Genomic DNA, 22,194 nt, shown 5'->3' with positions numbered 1-22,194 from the left:
CTGGTATTACAGTACCATATACAGGGTGAAGTAAGAGTCAACTCATTCACATAATTACCCAAAAACTTATCTGATACACAAACACACAATATATAAAGGAATAAGTTAGTGGTTTAAATGTTTTTTTTTCCTTGCACCTGTCTTTTACTTACATTTTTTGTAAATTTTTTGTATTGTGTTGTATTGTGTATTCTTTCACATCATAAACTCACCATTCCCTTTCACAAAGTCCTCTATCAGTTGTTGAAAATTCTCACATTCCTTGAAGATTTTAACAATCTTGGTGAAGTGGAATAAAGAAACAATTATATCCTTAGGATTCCGCATTGTATATATAATCTGAAAAGAACCAAAAGAATTCCAGATTTTTTAGCAATCAAAGGTGCTCTGTTTTCATATGTCTGTGCTACAAAGCTGGCTTTTAAGGCAGATATAAAAAAATAAAGGGGAACTAAACTTACTATTACCTACCCCTCAAAAATTGTATTCTATTTGACACCATTTCATATCTTTTTGTTTTGCAGAGCACTTCAGGGCTTCTGCCAAATGGTATGCTGGCAGCATTTTTGCACACGCACATAAATCCTGGCGCACGTGTGCATATGCACCGCTTGTATCTGGGTAATGGCAGAAACCTGACAAACATATGCGCACATGCACCAGGACTCCTGCACATGTGCACAAATGCTGCCAGCTTGTCAGTATACTGCCTGGCAGCGTTAGTGTGCATGCACATTAATCTGTCATGCATGTGTCCCTTACACCACACAATTGCAGCTTAGTAATGCATATGCACACGTGTTTGAGTTTAAATCCCCTCCCACCGACCACCTCCTGGCCATTTAAAAGTTCTAAAAGTCAGGAGGCGGAGGCGGGCATTCATGATTGACTGTCACTGTGGTCATATATTTAGAAAGCTCCCAATCGCAAGTATGCATCAGGAGCCTACTGATCCCAGCCAACTAGCATACTGGGAGCATGCAGGGAGCAAACTCTCAGCATCGTACGTTGTTTACAAAGGGCCACATATATACAGACGCTCGTCCTTAAGGCCCACAAACCGAGAACTAAACCGCTAAATGAATGGCCGACTCCACTTCACCATCTTTTTTTTTTCATCAATAGATTATTATTGATCATTTCCAATAACAGAGAAATACAATTATATATTGTACAATAATCTCATAGAGTTGTAGGTCAAAAAGGTACAGTTATGTATTAACCAATAGGAAGTGAGCGTATATAATAAAGTTTGAAAGTATAGGTTGCCTGACGGTTGTGGTGTTTCCCTCCCCCAAGAACACCAAATGGGAGCTCTTTTGTTACCTGGGGCAGGTTTGCGATTCGATAAGTGCAACCTATAGTTAAGCAGTACAAAGACAAAGGCGTTAAACTTGCTACCACATCATGACTGTAAGAACAAATTGTCATCTAGTTCAAAGGGATTTCAAAGGAATTTCTCAGCTCCAGACCACAGCTCCCATTGCAACCACAAGTGTTTGCTTTTAGCTATATTGCCTTTACTAGAGGCTATGGTCGTTTTGTAGCCATAGTGTAAATTTAACATGTCCAACGTGTTTTCAACGGCCGGGGTTCTATTTGTCTTCCATAATCTGGTTATATTCAATCTGGCTGCCAACAGAATGTGTGTGGTTACATGTCTAGCATGTTGGGGTATCGAATCTATATTGAGGTTCAAGAGCGCCAAGTCAGGTGTTGGGGTTATATGGTGACTCATTATGTCTGATAGAATTGCGAAGATGTGTCCTTAGTAGGTTTGTATGTGAGTGCACTTCCACATGAGGGTAGATGGATATTGAGCCTGAAGCAAGTGTTTGGATGTGACATCTAGATCAAGGTCTAGGATGTGCGATTTAGATGTATTGAGTTTATAGCAGGAGATTTTTCCGAATCTGTCTAGTAGTTTACATACTTCTGGCAATGAGGTGGTAGGGTCAGATAGGATCAGGATGACGTCGTCCGCAAAGAGACTAATTTTGTGCAAGGCGCTGCCTACTGTCAGCCCTTGTACACACGGTCGGAGATTCCGACGGAATGTGTCCGATCGGACCGTTTTGTCAAATATTCCGACTGTGTGTGGTCTCCATCGGAGATCGGAGTATCCGACGGACCAAGTTTTCCAACATGTGGGTAAAATTTTCAGACAAAATGCTCCGATCGGACATACTCCGATCATGTGTAGAGAATTCTGATCGGACAAAGTGCCACACATGCTCAGATCAAATTCCTACATCAAAGCTATTGGCTACTAGCCTGAATGTAGTCCCGTCGTAACGAAATAACGTCATCACGTTCTGAACGATCGGATTCTCCGACAACTTTGTCCGACCGTGTGTATGCAACAGTTTCGGACAAAATCCGTCTGACAAAATCCGACGGATTTGGTTGTCGGAATGTCCGACTGTGTGTACAGGGGCTTAGACCTGTGATCAGGGGATTTGAATGTACATGTTCTGCTAGGGGTTCCATTAATAAATTAAATATTAATGGCGATAGGGGGCACCCTTGACGAATGCCGTTATAGAGAAGGAGTGGGATAACATATCCGCAGAGAAGACTTGCGCTGAAGGGGAGGAGTAGAGTGCCAGAATAGCTCTGTAGATGTGGTCTCTAAAGCCAAACTTGAGGAGGACTTTTTGTAGATACTGCCAATGTACCCTATCGAATGCCTTCTCTGCGTCTAAAGAGAGTAGCGGAGAAGGCGTTCCGGTGGATTCGGCATGGTATATCAAGTTTATCATGCGTCTCGTGGCATCCGGTGCCTGTCGCCCTTTAGTGAATCCGGCTGGTCATGATGGATGAGACCTGGCATTATCTCTAGTAGGCATCTAGCAATGGTCTTGGCGTAGATCTTTACATCTAGATTTAAAAGAGATATGGGGCGGAAATTTGGAGGAGAGGTTGGTTCTTTCCCTGGTTTGGGGATTTTAACTATGATGGCATTTAAGGTTTCCTTAGGGAACATGGAAGAGGAGGCAGCGTTGTTGTAGAGTTGCGTCAGGTATAGGATCAGTTGGTTGGAATATTGCTGATAGTATTCTCCCGTTAGGCCATCCGTCCCAGGGCCTTTCCCACTCGGTGATGTGCGTATGGTTGCAAGGATTTCTTGGTCAGTAAAGGGTTCATTCAGTGAGGTTTGTTGTTGATCAGTCAATTTGGGAAGTGAAATTTGTTGTAGGAATGCGTCAATGTCTTCCTGTGAGGGATGGAACGTGGTCGGGTCTCGGTTTATATTATAAAGGTCGCTATAATAGTCGCTAAATGCATTGGCTATGTCTTGAGGGTTAGTCAGTTTCTGCTTAGAGTGGGGGTGGAATAGGTGAGTTATTTTGCCTTTAAATAAAAAATAAGTGCAGCGCTAAGTGATAAAGCAGTAGTGAAAAGAAAAATTTACATGAATAATAATATATCAAGAAATATGGTGGATTAATGGCACAAACGCTGCTTAAGTATAATAGATTTGCACACTAGAATTAAGCATATATAATAAACATCAAAAAAAAATTATTATTTAAAGTGACTAAAAATATCTGGTGAAAATATGCTAAAAGTGAAATCTAAGGCGGAGTCCCAAAAAGTGAAAATATAGTGAAAATCATTCCATAGATACAAGGCCTTAGGTGAATTGCCAACGAAGATCAGTGAGTATGAAATCCCTTTGCCAAGTGGAAAAACACCTAGGAAGCAAATATTCTCCTTACCGACTCCAAAGACCAATAGAATGGTCTCAGCAAGCCCAGGGAATTCGGTCTCCCAAAAACCTATGCTGTAATACAGCTGATCCTGGATCGGTACCACTCGGGGAATAAAAATAATAAAAGCTCCCATTGTGTAGTATTTAAATAAAGAATTTAATAAAAATAAATAGATCGCACTTACAAGAAAGTTGCACTATAACGCAAATTATTATTTATGTAAATTTTTCTTTTCACTATTGTTTTATCAGTTAGCGCTGCACTTATTTTTTATTTGTCACTGATTTAGGGGTTTTCTTGTAATCTAAAACTCGAAGTGTTGGCTGCTCTACCGATTGATTTATTGGACATTCATATCCTTTCTCTAGCGCAGCGTTTGGCCTTTGGCTGTTTTTTATTTTAGCTTTAGCTCTTCATCCTTTCAGACGTTGTGCCAGTTTTTTCCCCGCTTTGTTGGAGGTAGAGTATGAGGTGGCTTCAAGTTTCCATTGTACTTGCTCGAAGGAGTGGAGAAGGAGTGTTCTAATTTCCTGTCGTAGCGATAATAGTTGGGCCAAATAAGTTGGGTTCGGGTTGGCTTTGTGTAGGCTTTCAGTATTGGCTATTTGTAAGGTCAGGTGGTCAATACGCTGTGTCCTCTTCCTTTTGCAAAGGGAACTAAGTTTCATTATAATACCTCTAATTACCGCTTTATGCGCGTTCCACACCACGGCAGGGTCCACCACCCAGCCATTATTAAGTTCAAAGTATTTATTTAGGCGAACTGCAATTTGTTGGAAGTGGGATGGATGTTGCAGTACGTAGTTATTAACACGCCAGAGAAAGGTATTCCTCTGTAGGGATGGCCGAACTGTTCACCCGGCGGTCGGTTCGCTGCGAATTTTGCCTGTTCGCGATTCGCCTAATCGGCAGACTATTGCCGCTGTTCGCTCGGCGGACTTATGTGTTTACAGTGTGAAAGAACTTTGACCCATGATGACACATCCATCATGGGGTACAGGACAGCCAATTGAGACATTTCAGCACATGGACAATTGGACATTCCCCCTAACTTATAAATATACCCGATCCGGCGGCCATTTTACATTCTTTCTACTGTCACTATAGGGAGAGGTTGCTGTGTGGAGCAGGGAGAGACTGCAGTGACACAAATCGCTAGCTATTAGGTCCACAAAAGTCCTTTTAGGACTGGTATGGTATAGGAGTAGGACAGTATATAGCGTTGAGTGAACTGCTGTGCTTGTAAATTCAGCAGCCTGTCTTTAGCAGGGAGGGACAGGACGCTGTGTGTAGCAAGGAGGGACAGTCAGTTTAATCATTAGCTGTTACTATTAGGTCCACAAAGGTCCTTTTTAAGGACTGGTATGGTATAGGAGTATATTGGGTATAGACAGTATATAGGGTTGTACACGTATAATATTCTTTCTTCCAAATATAGAAAGAATATTATACTTGACTGCTGCCCTATTCTGCAGCAGTCCTTTATCAGTATAGGGACTGAGGTACAGTCTGCTAATCCCTAGCTACTAGTTCCACAAAGGTCCTTAAGGACTGGTATAGGTCCACAATATATAGGGTTGTGGTGCACTGTTGCAGATTGCTGCCCGATTCTGCAGCAGTCCTTTATCTCCGCAGTGTGGGCTTTTTTTAACGTGTCCGCTGCTGACAATAGTGTTGCCATCTGCAATCTTTGCAGTCAGCGCATAAGTCGCGGTAAGCCCAACATTCACCTAGGGACGACCGCCTTAAGAAGGCACATGAGCTGCCATCACCGAGCCTAGTGGGAGCAACGGAACACACAAAGCCACACTCCAGGCTCTCACCGTCCAGCCTCGTCTTCTACTTCTTCTCCTCTCTCCTCACAATTGTCCTCCACTCCACCTTCCATCACGCCAAGCTCACGTTTTTCTGCAAAAAGGCAGGCTTCCGTGGGCCAAACGTTCGAGCGTAAAAATGATGACGCCGGATAACCCTCTTGCCCAACGGTTGACGGGTGGCTTGTCAGAACTGATAGCCCGCCAACTACTGCCATATAAACTGGTGGACTTTCGAAAATTTGTGGCCATTGGAACACCACAATGGAAGGTCCCAGGAAGGAAGTATTTCTCACAGAAGGGCATCCCAGAGCTATATGGCCATGTTCAGCGGCAAGTGAATGTATCTCTGGCACACAGTGTTGGTGCCAAGATACATCTGACCACAGACACGTGGTCTAGCAAACACGGGCAGGGAAGGTATATCACTTTTACTGCCTACTGGGTGAACCTTCTGACGGCCGTCAAGCATGTAACCCGTGGCACCCGTGTAGATTTGGTTTTACCGCCACGGATTGCATGCAGGCCTGGCTCTTCTTCTCCTCCTCCTACTCCATCCTCCTCCCTCTCCTCCTCGGCTGACTCCTCCTTTTCCTCTGCTAGCGTCTCTAGCTGCGCCGCCCAAGCTCCCCAGAACCTATTCGACATGCCAGGTGAGACGTTGCCATGCCGTGCTGCATCTGTTGTGCCTGGAAGCCAAGAGCCACACTGGCCCGGCACTCCTTTCAGCTTTGCGTTCACAGGCAGATCAGTCGCTAACACCGTTCAATTTGACAGTTGGTAAAGTGGTGTGTGACAACGGTGCCAATCTGCTTAGCGCATTGAAACAGGACAAAATCACGCACGTGCCATGCATGGCACACGTCTTAAACTTGGTCGTGCAGCGATTCCTTGTCAAATACCCTGGGGTCCAGGACATCTTGCGGCAGGCAAGGAAAATCTCGGCCCATTTCAGAAGATCTTACACGGCCATGGCTTGCCTTGCTGACATTCAGCGGCGACACAATGTGCCGGTCAGACGTCTTATTTGCGATTGCCGGACACGATGGAACTCAACCTTCTATATGCTTGATAGGCTGCTCCAGCAGAAACGTGCAGTTAACCTCTACCTGTATGAACTCTGCGGCAGAACAGGTTCTGGGGAGCTGGGTTTTTTTTCACCGCGCCAGTGGCTGCTAATGCGTGATGCTGCAGACTTCTGCGGCCATTTGAGGAGATCACCAAACTGGTCAGTCGCAGTCATGGCGCCATCAGTGACATGGTACCTTATGCCTTCTTTATGGAGCGTGCATTGCGTCGTGTCATTGATCAAGCTGTGGAGGAGTAGGAGCGGGAAGATGAGGAAGTCGCAATGCTGGATGAATTCCCAGGGGGGGCTACTTTATCTGAGACAAGTCAACAACAGGAGTCTGAAGAGGAGTCAGAGGAGGATGGTGCCGGGGCGGATGAGGAGGAGCAAGAAGAGCATGCTTTAAACCTTTCTGGGATCCCTGTTGTTGTGCGTGGATGGGGAGAGGAGAATGAAGAGGACGACATTATCCTGGATGATGAGCAGGAGCCAGGCCACCACACCGCTTCCACTTTAGTGCAAATGGGGGCCTTCATGCTTCAGTGTTTTAACAGGGACCCTCGTATAAAAAGCATAAGGGTCAAGGACCAGTACTGGGTGGCAACATACTTAGACCCCCGGTACAAACACAAAATGGCGGAAATGTTACCACGGTGCTGGTGTCAGTGCTCTTTATCACGGTGCTGGTGTCAGTGCACTCTATCACGGTGCTGGTGTCAGTGCACTCTATCACGGTGCTGGTGTCAGTGCACTCTATCACGGTGGTGGTGTCAGTGCACTCTATCACGGTGGTGGTGTCAGTGCACTCTATCACGGTGGTGGTGTCAGTGCACTCTATCACGGTGCTGGTGTCAGTGCACTCTATCACGGTGCTGGTGTCAGTGCTCTATATCACGGTGCTGGTGTCAGTGCTCTATATCACGGTGCTGGTGTCAGTGCTCTATATCACGGTGCTGATGTCAGTGCACTCTATCACGGTGCAGGTGTCAGTGCTCTATATCACAGTGCTGGTGTCAGTGCTCTCTGTCACAGTGCTGGTGTCAGTGCTCTCTGTCACGGTGCTGATGTCAGTGCTCTCTATCACGGTGCTGATGTCAGTGCTCTCTATCACGGTGCTGGTGTCAGTGCACTCTATCACGGTGTTGATGTCAGTTCTCTCTATCACGGTGCAGGTGTCAGTGCTCTATATCACGGTGCAGGTGTCAGTGCTTTATGTCACGGTGCTGATGTCAGTGCTCTCTATCACGGTGCTGATGTCAGTGCTCTCTATCACGGTGCTGATGTCAGTGCTCTCTATCACGGTGCTGGTGTCAGTGCTCTATATCACGGTGCTGTTGATCATTTCCTGCACCCTCTTCTTAGCCTACCCTGACCTTCCCTCTCCTCCATTGCCTTCATGCGCTCCTGAGTCCTGAATTGTCAGAATTTTACATATAAAAAAAGAATACTTGTAGTTGTCAATCCCAGATTCACTTCATACATGTGTTATGTCAGTGGCCATGTGGTGGGACTATGTGTGCACAGCTAGTAATTATTTTGTGGCTGGAAATATGACCTGTAGGTTTGTAAAGTTCGCCTGCCATTGAAGTCAATGGGGCCTGCCGCGAACTTTGCGGTTCGCAAACTTTCGGCTGCGTTCGCGTTTCACGTTCGCGAAACGTCCCATCAGAAGTTCGTCCATCACTATTTCTCTTTTGGTCCGTGTCATTGATAGAAATTGAGATTGGCGCATGGTCAGACCAGGCCCTGGTGTGGATTACAGAAGCGCTAATTTTTTGTAGCAACCATTTATCAGTGAGGAACATATCTATTCTCGAATAAGATCGGTGATGTGGAGAGTAGTATGTGTATTCTTTTTCTGACCCATGATGACACCTCCAGACATCGAATAAGTCTTGTGATGGGAGGAATTGTTTCAGGGGAGAATCCCTCCGCTTTGGTCCTGAAGTGGTGTCCATATGAATATCCACTGCTAAGTTAAAGTCGCCACAAATTAGGAGGTGACTTTGCTTAAGTTCCTGGGCTTTGCGGACTGTTTTCCGAATGAATTTCATCTGTTGAATGTTGGGGGAGTAAAGATTTAGCAGTGTGTATTTGATATTGTTGAGGGTGCATAATAGTATTAGATACCTGCCTTGAGGATCAGAAATTGCTAGAGTCAGATGGAAGTCAATGTTGTTATTGATAGCTATAAGAACTCCTCTTTTTTTTCTACGTGAATGGGGCATGGTATATCTGGGAGAATTTGTAGTTAGAACAGAGGTTAAGCGATGTGGGCAATAGATGCGTCTCTTGGACACAGACTATATCACTGTTAAGTCTATTCGCCGTTTTCCATAGGGAGTGTCTTTTGGATGGATGGTTCCATCCCTTGGCATTCAGAGAGAGTATATTAATTAGCATGGCTATTTCCTGTCTGTATATGTGATGGAAAAGTAAAGAGGATAAGTTGTGATCACTTACGGTTACCTTTGATAGATCTGCGGTGGAGTACTTTACCCTGAGGATAGGATTCCGCTGGATAGGTGGATCTGCCATACTCTAGGCATGGGTCTGGAGCTGTGAAAAAGGGTAACAAGTCAGAACAACTGGTGCAACAGAGATAACGATGAGGAAATTCCTGTTTGGTGCAAGGTGACCAACGCAGGAGTGAGCGTAAGTGCGGCTTAAGCAAACTAACGAAGGCTGAAAACAGCAAAGCCGCTTCGGGGGCAAACAGTAACTTGGAGAGACTGAGTATTGAACAGCGAGCAGTGAACGATGAGGGAGATTAGACATTGGCAAAGTTGCCCTGGAATGTCAAGTAGTATACTGAGGTTGGGGTTCTGTGGAGGCTGTGATGGTGCTCGTTGAGGTAGAGGAGGAGCCCTTACTGTGGGGGGTTCCAGAATTATGCCCCATTCATGTAAAAGATGTAGCCCTTTCTGTAGGTCGCCAATGACATGGGTAGTGCCTTTCTTGTTTATAAGGAGAGTTGCCGGGTAGTGCCACTTGTATAATATTTTGTGGTTGTAGAGTCCCTTAGTGATGGGGTTAAGCTTTCCCCTGAGTTGTAGCGTGAAGTTGGAGAGGTCTGAAAAAAGTTGGATCCCTTCGTATGGTCGGGGTAATGGAGATTTGGATCTCGCTTCAGCCATCTGTTTCTCTTTAATATGAAAGAAATGTACTCGCATGAGCACATCCCTGGGCACTGACGCTTCCAGGTGAGAGGGCTTCAATATCCTGTGGATCCTGTCTATTATGATGTCTCTAGGCGATATGTCAGGAATGATGATATGTATGATGAGGTCTTTGGCATATTTGTGGAGGTCTGTGGCCAGTATTGTCACAGGGACCCCCTGCAGTTTGGCGTTATTTCGTCGGGAGCGGTCTTCGAGGTCGGCCAGCTTGGCCCTGATCCAGTCCTGTTCATCTTTTACCTCATCATATGTATCGATCAGATCATTTACAGTGGCTGTACATTCTGTCATGCCCTGCTCAATAGTGGTGACTCTCTGCTCCATAGCATGCATGTCAGTGTTGATTTTGTTAAATAGGGAAGAAAGATCTGTCATCAATGATGTTTATAAGGATGTGAGCATGTCTTTAAGCGTTGTATCCAGGACAGGTTGTTCTGAGGTAGGGAAGGAGGCCATGGAGCTGTGCAGGGCCTGGTTGGACTGGAGCGGATTGAAGGCCTGTGGTGGGCATTAGAATTGTGAATCCATCCGCATCCGAGCCTTAGCTGAGCTGCTGGTTAGGGGATCCAGCTCTGTGCTATGCGATGGGGATAGAGGCAGCACTGATGATCTTATTTCCCCTTGCTGATCGTCCGGGAGGTCAGTATAAGCTGCTCGTGGCACGGTTAGGCCGCCATCTTCACTAACCTGTGCCTCCAGAGGGAACATGAAAGGAGTGAGTTTTCGCGGCCTGTAGTTCCCCATCTGCTTGCAGGGCATGTTCGGTCTGGCTGTCGGGCAGCTCTGGAGCAAGAATAGCGTGGATGCGCTGTAGCTTGCGGGCGAGAGATGTTCTGATTGTCTCCCTCACTGCGGAGCTGTTAAGTTAGGCATCCATCTTCGGCGCCGGTTAGCCATGCCCCCCCTCCACATCACCATCTTTAATCCCTTGACACCAACAGTAAGCATATATGAAGCCTTATATATGCTTACTGTTAGTGCCAAGGGATTAAAGGAAAACCAAGATTTTGAGAGGCATAATGAATTCCTGAAAAAAGAAATAGAATTCAAAAGAACCTACAATTTAAAAAACAAGAAAAATTATAACAAAATGTATTACACTGGGAGAAAGGTGACATGTTTAATTCCCTTGCTGAGAGAAGCCGAAGTAGATCTAGGTGTTTTAGGTTGAGAACACATACTCCCTTTAAACAGACACAGTCATCATCAGAAAGTGAAAACGATAATGCAGAAAAATCTGTTACTTTTGTAGCGGCGGCTCCTAAAAAGCACGCTCTATGCGTTTTTCTAAATTAAACTTTGCCTAAACTGCAGTTTGGTTTAGGTATAAATTGACTAAATTGGACTTCGGCATCAGTCTGACTGGACTGTGAGATGTTCAGCCTGGTAACAGGGGGCACTGTCTCTTGTGGCAGGCATGGAACTATGGTCTGGTCAGGTGCTTAAGTTACTCTTTTTTGGAGCCAGGTCAGTGGGAGTGGCCCTCTCGCTGTGCCCTCTGGAAGAGGGTATTTAAGATGCGGACGTCACCTGGTTCAGGGTTCCGGTCCAGTATGATGTGCTGACTTCATGGTCCTGGTCCTCCTGACCAGCCCCCAGGAAGGCTATGGCCTGGGGTGCAGATCCACCCGACTGTAATGCCTCGGTGCTGGCTAGCCCGAGGCGAGGAAACGAAAGGAGGATTCTGAGGTGGTTGGGTGCCGTCTCCGGTTCGGGAGAGACCCAGTGTACTTCAAGAATTCCAGGGAAAGACTCTTTAGAAGAACACCACGTACGGGTTGGTTTTCTTAACAAGAGCCTGGAAGGGCTGAAGTAACCGAAAGAATCCGGTCTTGTGGATCTCGGCAAGCAGGCTGAAAGATCCAGGTATCCTAGGTATCCAGGTAAGTTTGGTTTCCCTACATGTTCTACAACAACGTCTGTGGCAGAGACATTATTTTGTACGTTCTACAACGTCTGTGGCAGAGACTTGTTCCTGAGTAAGCACCTTGTTGGCTGCTAGGCCTTGAGGGAGAGGGACTGTCCAACCTGGGTAGTCATCCAGTTGCGAATGGCTATTCTCTGGATGCAGTCAAAGTAAGCAAGTTCTTCAACGTTTTTGACTTTGACACTAAGAGTACCTGAACTTCCTTCCCAACCCTCTGATCCCAAGTTGAAAGACTGTTCAATTGACTGAGTTTTGCAAATAAAATCCATTCAAGTGGATCTGTTGTCAGTCTGAAGTTGCTGGGCTATTTACCACGGGACATCCCCTAGACATGCCACAAGCCACAAGAACAGAAGGTAACGGTTAGCCCAAATCTAACCAGCAGCTCCTTCGGGGGTTAGTGCTACACTTTTTTGGAAGGAGTAGAAATAAAAGAGATCAGCCCGAACCCATAAAATATAATGACTTAAAAACACAAGGGAAAAGAAGTAGGAAGCGATTTAATGGACGAAAAATGAAAAGGAATAGAGGTAAACAGAAATCGGAGAAGTACTCGATAGAGAAATCAGAGAAAATATTAGATATTGAAACTAAGGAGCCTGTAATACATAATATGAAGGTGGTAAACTTGTCTGCTTTTCAACATTCAAAAAAGGGCAAATGGGACTTTAAATGAGGCGTGTTGCTGAGTAAAAAATATATATTTATTTGTTGGGTACAAACCATATCACAAAAAGTGTCAAACTAATATAGGACACAATTAACTTTAGTACATTTCTTTGAATACATTTGTTTAGATATACAGTCATTTTGCAAGGTACAATACAACATTTTTAGCAGTGCAGATGTGTAGATATACTCATCCATTCATAAAACCAATAAAACTTCTTTTTGAATTAATATTATATATACTCGTATGGTCTTGTATTACTGATATATGGATCTATGTAATATAATATATGGGATGTAATTCGATTAGTGCACTTCTGTGGCCATGGGTGAACCTGTCTGCGGCTGGAGAGTTGGGGGCTGTTGGGGTGTTCGTTTGACCCCGGGGCTGCGATGCATGGCAGTCTTGCCCCCTCCCCCCATTGTCTCCCTTAGTGACTGGGGTTGGGGGCCTGCCTCCTGTGCATCGGTGTCATGATTGTTTGCTCTGCTCGGTGGGATTATACACCTGAGCCTGGAGCTCTTTTCCTTCTTTCTCCACCAATTGGAGCTTCATGACGCTGGTGGGGACCCGCCCTTTGCTGGGGATTTAAGCTGTCTGTGGTAACCAGCTGACCATTTCACCTTGTTCATCCACACAAGCAGGATTCCACGCATATCTGCAGCCATAGAATTATACACAAGGTAACTGAGATTATTGCATTTAAAATGATTGCATTAATTGCACACTATTTATTTATCTTATTTATCTACAAGTATGGATTTGTTCCATCAATAGTAAAATAATCTCAATAGGCTTTATCTCTATATTTCTGCAGAATAGCACGGTAAGCACACATCTTACACTATCATGGTCACCTGGGCTTTACACAGCTGCTGTCCTCGTTTTGGGTGCGATTCCTCACCTCAGCCCCGGGGGAGATCGATATCCCTGTCCTCTGTATCTCCTGGACAGATGCTTGGTGTCACCTATGGGCCGGACAGTAAGTTATAGCCCCCCTTTTCTTGAGAGATTGTTCTCCGTTTAAAGGTTATCCCATATTTATAGACACTTTTGATCTAATTTCAGAGCATTTGTACTCCTGATGATTGGCAAGAGCCATGAAACGTGCGTCGAGTATATATCCAACTGATGCCCAGATCATTTCGACTTACTATGAGCAATGGCTAATGTTTATTGGTTTTATGAATGGATGAGTATATCTACACAGCTAATGATGTTGTATTGTACCTTGCAAAATGACTGTATATCTAAACAAATGTATTCAAAGAAATGTACTAAAGTTAATTGTGTCCTATAGGGATGAGCTTCATGTTCGAGTCGAACATACGTTCGACTCGAACATTGGCTGTTCGTCCGTTCGGCGAAGTCCGAACATTTTGGTCCGTTCACGTCAAATTCGTGTGGCGCTCACGGCCCACAATGCACTGCGATGGCGCAGTGCATTGCTGGCTCATGATTGGCCAAGCATGCACTGTGACCCCGCATGCTTGGCCAATCGCAGCGCCAGCAGCGAGGAGAGCCATGATTGGCCACAGGCAGGATGCTTGTGGCCAATCATAGCTCAGGCTGTGTAGTGCACGCCCCACACTATATAAGGCCGCCAGCGCGGCGGCCTCGTGTAGTGTGTTGGCGTCTGAAGCAGTGGGTGTTCTGTGTACCTTCAACACAGTACACACCGATCGTTTTCGGCCGATTTCCGATCTTGCTGTTGTGTGGTGGTTATTGTCTGCGTGCCCTGACCGCAGTATACACCGCTATATTCACCTCACCTATATAGCTAGTGATCTATCTTTTATAATAGAGCTTGCAGTCAGTAGTGTTAGGAGATAGTGCGTGCTGTCTGCGTGCTCTGTACCCAGTACATACCGCTATATCCACCTACATAGCTGTTCTCTATTTGAGCCCACTTGCCATCTGCAGGAGTTATTGGAAGTTGTGTGTGCTTCCAGCACAGCACAGTATACATCTGTATATACCCCTTTATCTCTGGTGTTCTATAATAAAGGCATCTGCAGGAGTTAGTGGGTGTTCTGTGTACCTTCAACACAGTACACACCGATCGTTTTCGGACGATTTTTGATCTTACTGTTGTGTAGTGGTTGTTGTCTGCATGCCCTGACCGCAGTATACAACGCTATATTCACCTCACCTATATAGCTAGTGATCTATCTTTTATAATAGAGCTTGCAGTCAGTAGTGTTAGGAGATAGTGCGTGCTGTCTGCGTGCTCTGTACCCAGTACATACCGCTATATCCACCTACATAGCTCTTCTCTATTTGAGACCACTTGCCATCTGCAGGAGTTATTGGAAGTTGTGTGTGCCTCCAGCACAGCACAGTATACATCTGTATATACCCCTTTATCTCTGGTGTTCTATAATAAAGGCATCTGCAGGAGTTAGTGGGTGTTGTGTGCCTCTAGCACAATATACACTACCCAACTGCTTTTTTACCCAACTCCCTTCAGGCCATTACCATGTCTGGAAGGCCAGCAAGGAGAGGCAGACGGGCGCGAGCCGATAAAAGAGGGCAAGCAGGCTCTGTGTCTAGAGACAACAGTGCTGGTCGTGGACGCGGTGCATTGTTATCAGCACGTGGCCATGGGACACGCTTGTCCTTCTTTTCGGCAGCTGGACATGTTGAACCGCAACATGCCAATGACTTGGTAGAGTGGATGACCAAGCCCTCTTCATCCTCCTCATCCTCTCTCACCCAGTCTCAGGGTACTAGCAAAGCAGCTGCCAACGCATCGTCTTCCCTCCTCTCAATGTCATCATCAGTGACTCCTTCCCTAGACCCACCACGTCCTCCTGAGGAGTCTCCTGAACTCTTTGAGCACAGTGTTGGGTACATGCTCCAGGAGGATGCCCAGTGTTTTGTGGGCTCTGATGATGACACTCAGCTAGAGGAAGGCAGTAGCGTGAGCGCAGAGAGAGGGGATGCTCAAGAAGGACAGCAATCTGGCAGTCATATTCCACAAGCTGCAGCATACTGCCAGGTTTGCTACAGCGATTAAGAGGGAGGGGATGATGAGGGCACTGACTCCATGTGGGTGCCTGGAAGGAGAGAGGAGGAGGAGGAGGAGGCACATGTCCAACGAGGCAGGATGCCCTTCGGGGGCCAGCTTAGGGGCAGCACACCGACTGAATCACACCGCAGAGCTCCGCCTGTGCAGAGCGCTGCCTCTGCGCGTTATTCTAAAAGTTCTTTGGTGTGGGCCTTTTTTGAGACGAGTGCATCAGATCGCACCGCTGCTATTTGCAACATATGTCTCAAGCGTATCTCACGTGGCCAAAACATCAGCCGCTTGGGCACCACATGCTTGACCAGACATATGTTGACCTGCCATGCAGCTCGTTGGCAAGCGTACCTCAAAGACCCACACCAAAGAACAAAGCGGACCTCTCCTTGCTCCTCATCAGCTGGCATCTCCAACCCCACTAGACCTTCAGTCCTCTCTGAAACCTGCTCTGAGAGGAATGAAGGATAGAATTAGGTGTGTCACAGCCAAGTGCTTCCGGGAACTCTGCTAGCGGTACACCCACGTCCGATTATAGCAGGCAAATGTCCCTGCCCCAGCTGCTGGACCGGCGAAAGAAGTTCACTCCCAGCCATCCACATGCCCAGCGGTTGAATGCTAGCTTGGCTAAATTGCTAGCACTTCAACTGCTGCCTTTTCAGTTGGTAGACTCGGCCCCCTTCCGTGAGTTTGTACAATGTGCGGTTCCTCAGTGGCAGGTCCCCAAACGCCACTTTTTCTCACGGAAGACGATTCCGGCTCTCTACCGGCATGTGGAAGGCAATATCCTTGCCTCGCCGAACAGGGCGGTCAGCGGTAAGGTGCATATTACCGCTGACTCATGGTCCAGCAGGCATGGACAGGGACGTTACCTGTCTTTCACGGCCCATTGGGTCACTCTTCTGGCAGCTGGGAAGGATGCAGGACAAGGTGCAGTAGTGTTGGAGGTTGTTCCGCCACCACGCCTCCAAAATGCTACTATTGGTTGTGACACACCTCTCTCCTCCACCCCCTCCTCTTCTTCCTCCATGGCCTCTTCCAGTGCTCTGTCCTCAGAACCAGCGGTGCTCCGTAGGCGTTCCAGGGGCTACACAAGTACGCAGGCAAAACGATGCCATGCCGTGCTTGCGCTGGTTTGTTTGGGGGACAGGAGCCACACTGGGGCGGATGTTTTGTCAGCTCTGCAGGGGCAGGCCGAGAGGTGGTTGACGCCACGCCAGCTTAAGCCAGGAATGGTGGTTTGCGACAATGGCACCAACCTCCTCTCCGCCCTCCGACAGGGACAACTGACCCATGTGCCCTGTGTAGCTCACGTCCTTAACCTGGTGGTGCAGCGGTTCTTGGGCAGGTACCCCGGCTTACAGGATGTCCTGAAGCAGGCCAGGAAAGTCTGTGTGCATTTCCGCCAATCATTTAATGCCTGTGCTCGGCTGGCTGAGCTCCAAAAGGAGTTGAACCTGCCCAAGAACCGCCTTATATGTGACATTTCCACCAGATGGAACTCAACATTGGCCATGCTGCAGCGGCTGCACACGCAGCAGGGGCCATCAATGAGTACCTGTGCGACTACGGAACCAGGACAGGGTCAGGGGAGCTTGGTTTTTTCTCACCACGCCAGTGGGGCATGATCAGGGATGCATGCACTGTCCTGTCACCATTTGAGGAGGCCACCAGGATGGTGAGCAGTGACAGTGCATGCATCAGTGACACTGTATCTCTTGTCCACCTCTTGGAGCATACGCTGTGTGGAATAATGGACAGGGCACTTGAGGCAGAACAGAGGCAGGAAGAGGAGGACTTCCTTGCCTCTCAAGGCCCCCTTTATCCAGTTAGTGTTCCTGCTGTGCCACCCATCACACAGGAAGAGGATGAGGAGGAGGAAGAGGAGGAGGAGGATGATTGTGTCAGCATGGAGGTGGAGGCTGGCACTCAGCATCAGCATCAGCAGCAGCAGCAGTCTTGTAGGGATGATTTACAGTCCCAAGAAACACGTGGACTTGTACGTGGCTGGGAGGAGGTAGCTGCGGATCATGTTGTCCTTAGTGACCCAGAGGACTCCGGACCGAATGCCTCAGCTAACCTACGCTGCATGGCCTCCCTGATCCTGCAAAGCCTGCGGAAGGATCCTCGTATTCTTCGGATCAAGGAGAGGGACCATTACTGGCTGGCCACTCTCCTTGATCCACGGTACAAGGGTAAGGTTGCCGACCTTATCTTGCCATCTCAGAGGGAGCAGAGGATGAGACATCTCCGGGAGGCCTTGCAGAAAGGTCTGTGCAACGCGTTCCCAGAGACTGGGAGGTTACAAACTCCTGGTCCTGGACAACGTGTTGCTGAGGCATCGGTCAGAAGGAGCGGTGGAGAAGGTGGCCGTCTGACTGATGCTTTCAGACAATTTTGTAGTCCGCAGCCTCAAGGTATGATCGGTTCCAGCACCCATCGCCAGCGTCTGATTTACATGGTGCAGGAATACCCAGGGGCAAGGTCAGACTTGGACACCTTTCCCACCGAAAATCCTCTGGCTTAATGGGTCTTGAGGATGGATCACTGGCCAGAGCTTGCACAGTATGCAATTGAGCTACTGGCCTGTCCTGCATCCAGCGTTCTTTCGGAACGCACCTTCAGTGCTGCTGGTGGCTTTGTTACCGATCACAGGGTGCGCCTGTCCACCGAATCAGTTGATCGACTGACCTACATCAAGATGAATCAGTCTTGGATCACCCACAGCTACCAAGCACCTGAAGCTGATGTAACAGAATAATTTTTTTTGAAATATCACATCCCTTCAAGACTGCCTATGCTGATGCTGAGTGACTGTCCTGTTATGTTGATTGTCTATCCTCTTCCTCCTCCGCTGATATGTTGGAAGAACATTTCTGGTTCTGGTTGATGCCATCAGCCCAATTTTTCTGCCCCTGTTTAACAGGGGCGTTTAAGTACAATTTTTGATGCAATGCTTTGCAGCAGGGCTAATTCCTGCAATCAAACAAGAGTATATGGGAGAGGTTGCAGTGTGGTGGCACCAGCACCAGTGCCTAAGGCCCAATTTTTCTGCCCCTGTTTAACAGGGGCGTTTAATTACAATTTTTGATGCAATGCTTTGCAGCAGGGCTAATTCCTGCATTAAAACTAGAGTATATGGCAGAGGTTGCAGTGTGGTGGCACCAGCACCAGTGCCTAAGGCCCAATTTTTCTGCCCCTGTTTAACAGGGGTGTTTAATTACAATTTTTGATGCAATGCTTTGCAGCAGGGCTAATTCCTGCAATAAAACTAGAGTATATGGCAGAGGTTGCAGTGTGGTGGCACCAGCACCAGTGCCTAAGGCCCAATTTTTCTGCCCCTGTTTAACAGGGGCGTTTAAGTACAATTTTTGATGCAATGCTTTGCAGCAGGGCTAATTCCTGCAATAAAACTAGAGTATATGGCAGAGGTTGCAGTGTGGTGGCACCAGCACCAGTGCCTAAGGCCCAATTTTTCTGCCCCTGTTTAACAGGGGCGTTTAAGTAAAATTTTTGATGCAATGCTTTGCAGCAGGGCTAATTCCTGCAATAAAACTAGAGTATATGGCAGAGGTTGCAGTGTGGTGGCACCAGCACCAGTGCCTAAGGCCCAATTTTTCTGCCCCTGTTTAACAGGGGCGTTTAAGTACAATTTTTGATGCAATGCTTTGCAGCAGGGCTAATTCCTGCAATCAAACAAGAGTATATGGGAGAGGTTGCAGTGTGGTGGCACCAGCACCAGTGCCTAAGGCCCAATTTTTCTGCCCCTGTTTAACAGGGGCGTTTAATTACAATTTTTGATGCAATGCTTTGCAGCAGGGCTAATTCCTGCATTAAAACTAGAGTATATGGCAGAGGTTGCAGTGTGGTGGCACCAGCACCAGTGCCTAAGGCCCAATTTTTCTGCCCCTGTTTAACAGGGGTGTTTAATTACAATTTTTGATGCAATGCTTTGCAGCAGGGCTAATTCCTGCAATAAAACTAGAGTATATGGCAGAGGTTGCAGTGTGGTGGCACCAGCACCAGTGCCTAAGGCCCAATTTTTCTGCCCCTGTTTAACAGGGGCGTTTAAGTACAATTTTTGATGCAATGCTTTGCAGCAGGGCTAATTCCTGCAATAAAACTAGAGTATATGGCAGAGGTTGCAGTGTGGTGGCACCAGCACCAGTGCCTAAGGCCCAATTTTTCTGCCCCTGTTTAACAGGGGCGTTTAAGTACAATTTTTGATGCAATGCTTTGCAGCAGGGCTAATTCCTGCAATAAAACTAGAGTATATGGCAGAGGTTGCAGTGTGGTGGCACCAGCACCAGTGCCTAAGGCCCAATTTTTCTGCCCCTGTTTAACAGGGGCGTTTAAGTACAATTTTTGATGCAATGCTTTGCAGCAGGGCTAATTCCTGCAATAAAACTAGAGTATATGGCAGAGGTTGCAGTGTGGTGGCACCAGCACCAGTGCCTAAGGCCCAATTTTTCTGCCCCCGTTTAACAGGGGCGTTTAATTACAATTTTTGATGCAATGCTTTGCAGCAGGGCTAATTCCTGCATTAAAACTAGACTATATGGCAGAGGTTGCAGTGTGGTGGCACCAGCACCAGTGCCTAAGGCCCAATTTTTCTGCCCCTGTTTAACAGGGGCGTTTAATTACAATTTTTGATGCAATGCTTTGCAGCAGGGCTAATTCCTGCAATAAAACTAGAGTATATGGCAGAGGTTGCAGTGTGGTGGCACCAGCAGCAGTGCCTAAGGCCAAATCTTTCTGCCCCTGTTTAACAGGGACATGTAATTACAATTCTTGATATAATATTTCACAGGAGGGCCCCTTCCTGTGCCCACCCAGAGTAACGGTGAGGACTTATAGTGTTGTGGCACCAGCACCACAACCACCAAAGGTAAATTTTTCTACCACTGTTCAACAATGGCATGTAATTACAATTCTTGATATAATCGTTCACAGCAGGGCGCTCCAGCGCCCACCAAGAGTCACTTTGAGGGCTTACAATGTTGTGGCAAAACCAACACCTTGTTCCGCCATTTCTGCAGAGCATATAGGGCAGGCCCCTACTTTCAAACATCCAATTTACAAACATCTCCTACTTGCAAACGGAAGGAGACAACAGCAAGTGAGATGAAAAAAGATGGACGACAAAACAAATTATACAGGGGTGATAACCCTTCCCTATGTTTTCCAAAAAGCTTAAAAATAGTTTTTTTGGCTGGAGCTACACTTTAAAAATGTACCAGTTGAAAATTACAAACAGATTCAACTTAACACAACAAACCTACACAGTCCCTGTCTTGTTTGCACCGCCTGTATACTGCTGTTCTGAGTATATAGGGCCTGGGGGCCACACGCATTTCCTTTTTTTAATATGGGTACAGGGTTCCCCTTAATATGCGTACAAGACCCAAATAGGCTGGTAATGGGCAGGGAGGGCTACCCATGCCATTTTTCTCAATGATTTTCAACCATATTGCAGGAACCAGATATAACATTAAAACCGCAAGCAGTTTTAAATGGTGTTATTTCCGTTTAATGTCATTTTGTGCAGGGACTGTTCTAAACACGGGAAACACGTGGCACTTCACAGGCATACTACAGACACCCCCCAGGCACCATATTTAAAGGAATATTTCACTTTTTTTTCCACTTTAATCGTCATTAAAATCAGTGCTCCCGCCAAAACGGCCATTTTTAAAAACATTTTAGGCATTGACCCATGTCCCCTGGGGCAGGAGCCAGGTCCCCAAACCCTTTTTAGGACAGTATCTTGCATATTAGCCGTTAAAATTAGCACTTTTCATTTCGAACGTTCGAGTCCCATAGACTTCAATGGGGTTCTAACGTTCGTACGAACTTGGGGTCCGTTCAAAAGTTCTGGTGCGAACTGAACCGGGGGGTGTTTGGCTCATCCCTAGTGTCCTATATTAGTTTGACACTTTTTGTGATATGGTTTGTACCCAACAAATAAATATATATTTTTTACTCAGCAACACGCCTCATTTAAAGTCCCATTTGCCCTTTTTTGAATGTTGAACATATATCCGGGATGGAGGCTTGCTGCTGCTACTAATAGGTTGTGTCAGGTCGCATTATTTTTTATCATTTTTTGTCTGCTTTTCAGTTGAATGAACATCGCATCCCCTTATTACAAAGAGGGCTATCCTTCTCCACAACATCTTCAATAAATGAATTTGAAGTCTTTAAAGACCTAAAAAAAAATTTGCAAAACTTTTTCGTCTTTGGCATTAAAGGAGGGACTCTACTTTGGGCCCCAATCTGGAGAAAACATTGGATGAGGGGGACAAAGAAGCCCTGAATAATCAAATAATCTAAAAGAACATATTGAACCAGTTAGACAACCTTCTAATATTCGTATCCGGTCTACTAAAATCCCATCTCTCTCTAAGCATAAATGGCTGAGCCTCTTCCTTGACTTAGTCCAAATAAATCTGGAAAAGGTCAATTGGAACTGGCGCTGTATTGATAACTTATCAATAGACGAACATAAAGCCCTTAAAGAATTAGACGAGGCCCCAAACCTAGTGATAAAGAAGATCAATAAGGGTGGTAACGTGGTTCTCCTGAGTGAGTCTATGTATGAGATGGAAGTCTTGAAACAACTCAGGGATACTACCACCTATAGAAGTCTCATGGGATACCCATTTCCTGCCCTTGTGGATGCATTAAATTCAAAATTAAACCTAGGGTTAGAAACAGGATTCATCTCTAAATAAGAAGCTGAGTACCTGCTAGTAGGGGATTATAATATTCTAACTTTTTATATTATCCCTAAACCA

At 46.4% G+C, this 22,194-nt stretch overlaps 1 protein-coding gene across 1 annotated transcript in view; it reads right to left on the bottom strand.

Moving 5' to 3' along the window:
• Window positions 1-22,194, bottom strand: part of LOC143934096 (sulfotransferase 2B1-like) — a 293,347-nt gene that overhangs the window by 105,725 nt on the left and 165,428 nt on the right. Inside the window, exon 3 of the mRNA XM_077457409.1 lies at window positions 213-339. Within this exon, the coding sequence (XP_077313535.1) occupies window positions 213-339 (127 nt within the window). The remainder of the gene's footprint in view (window positions 1-212; window positions 340-22,194) is intronic.

This window comes from Lithobates pipiens, unplaced genomic scaffold, assembly GCF_037356315.1.
Source record: "Lithobates pipiens isolate NorthernLeopardFrog02 unplaced genomic scaffold, aLitPip1_a1.2 Scaffold_27, whole genome shotgun sequence".
NCBI lineage: Eukaryota > Metazoa > Chordata > Amphibia > Anura > Ranidae > Lithobates > Lithobates pipiens.
Note: the sequence above shows the minus strand (reverse complement) of the source record. Positions and strands in the feature narration are given on the sequence as shown.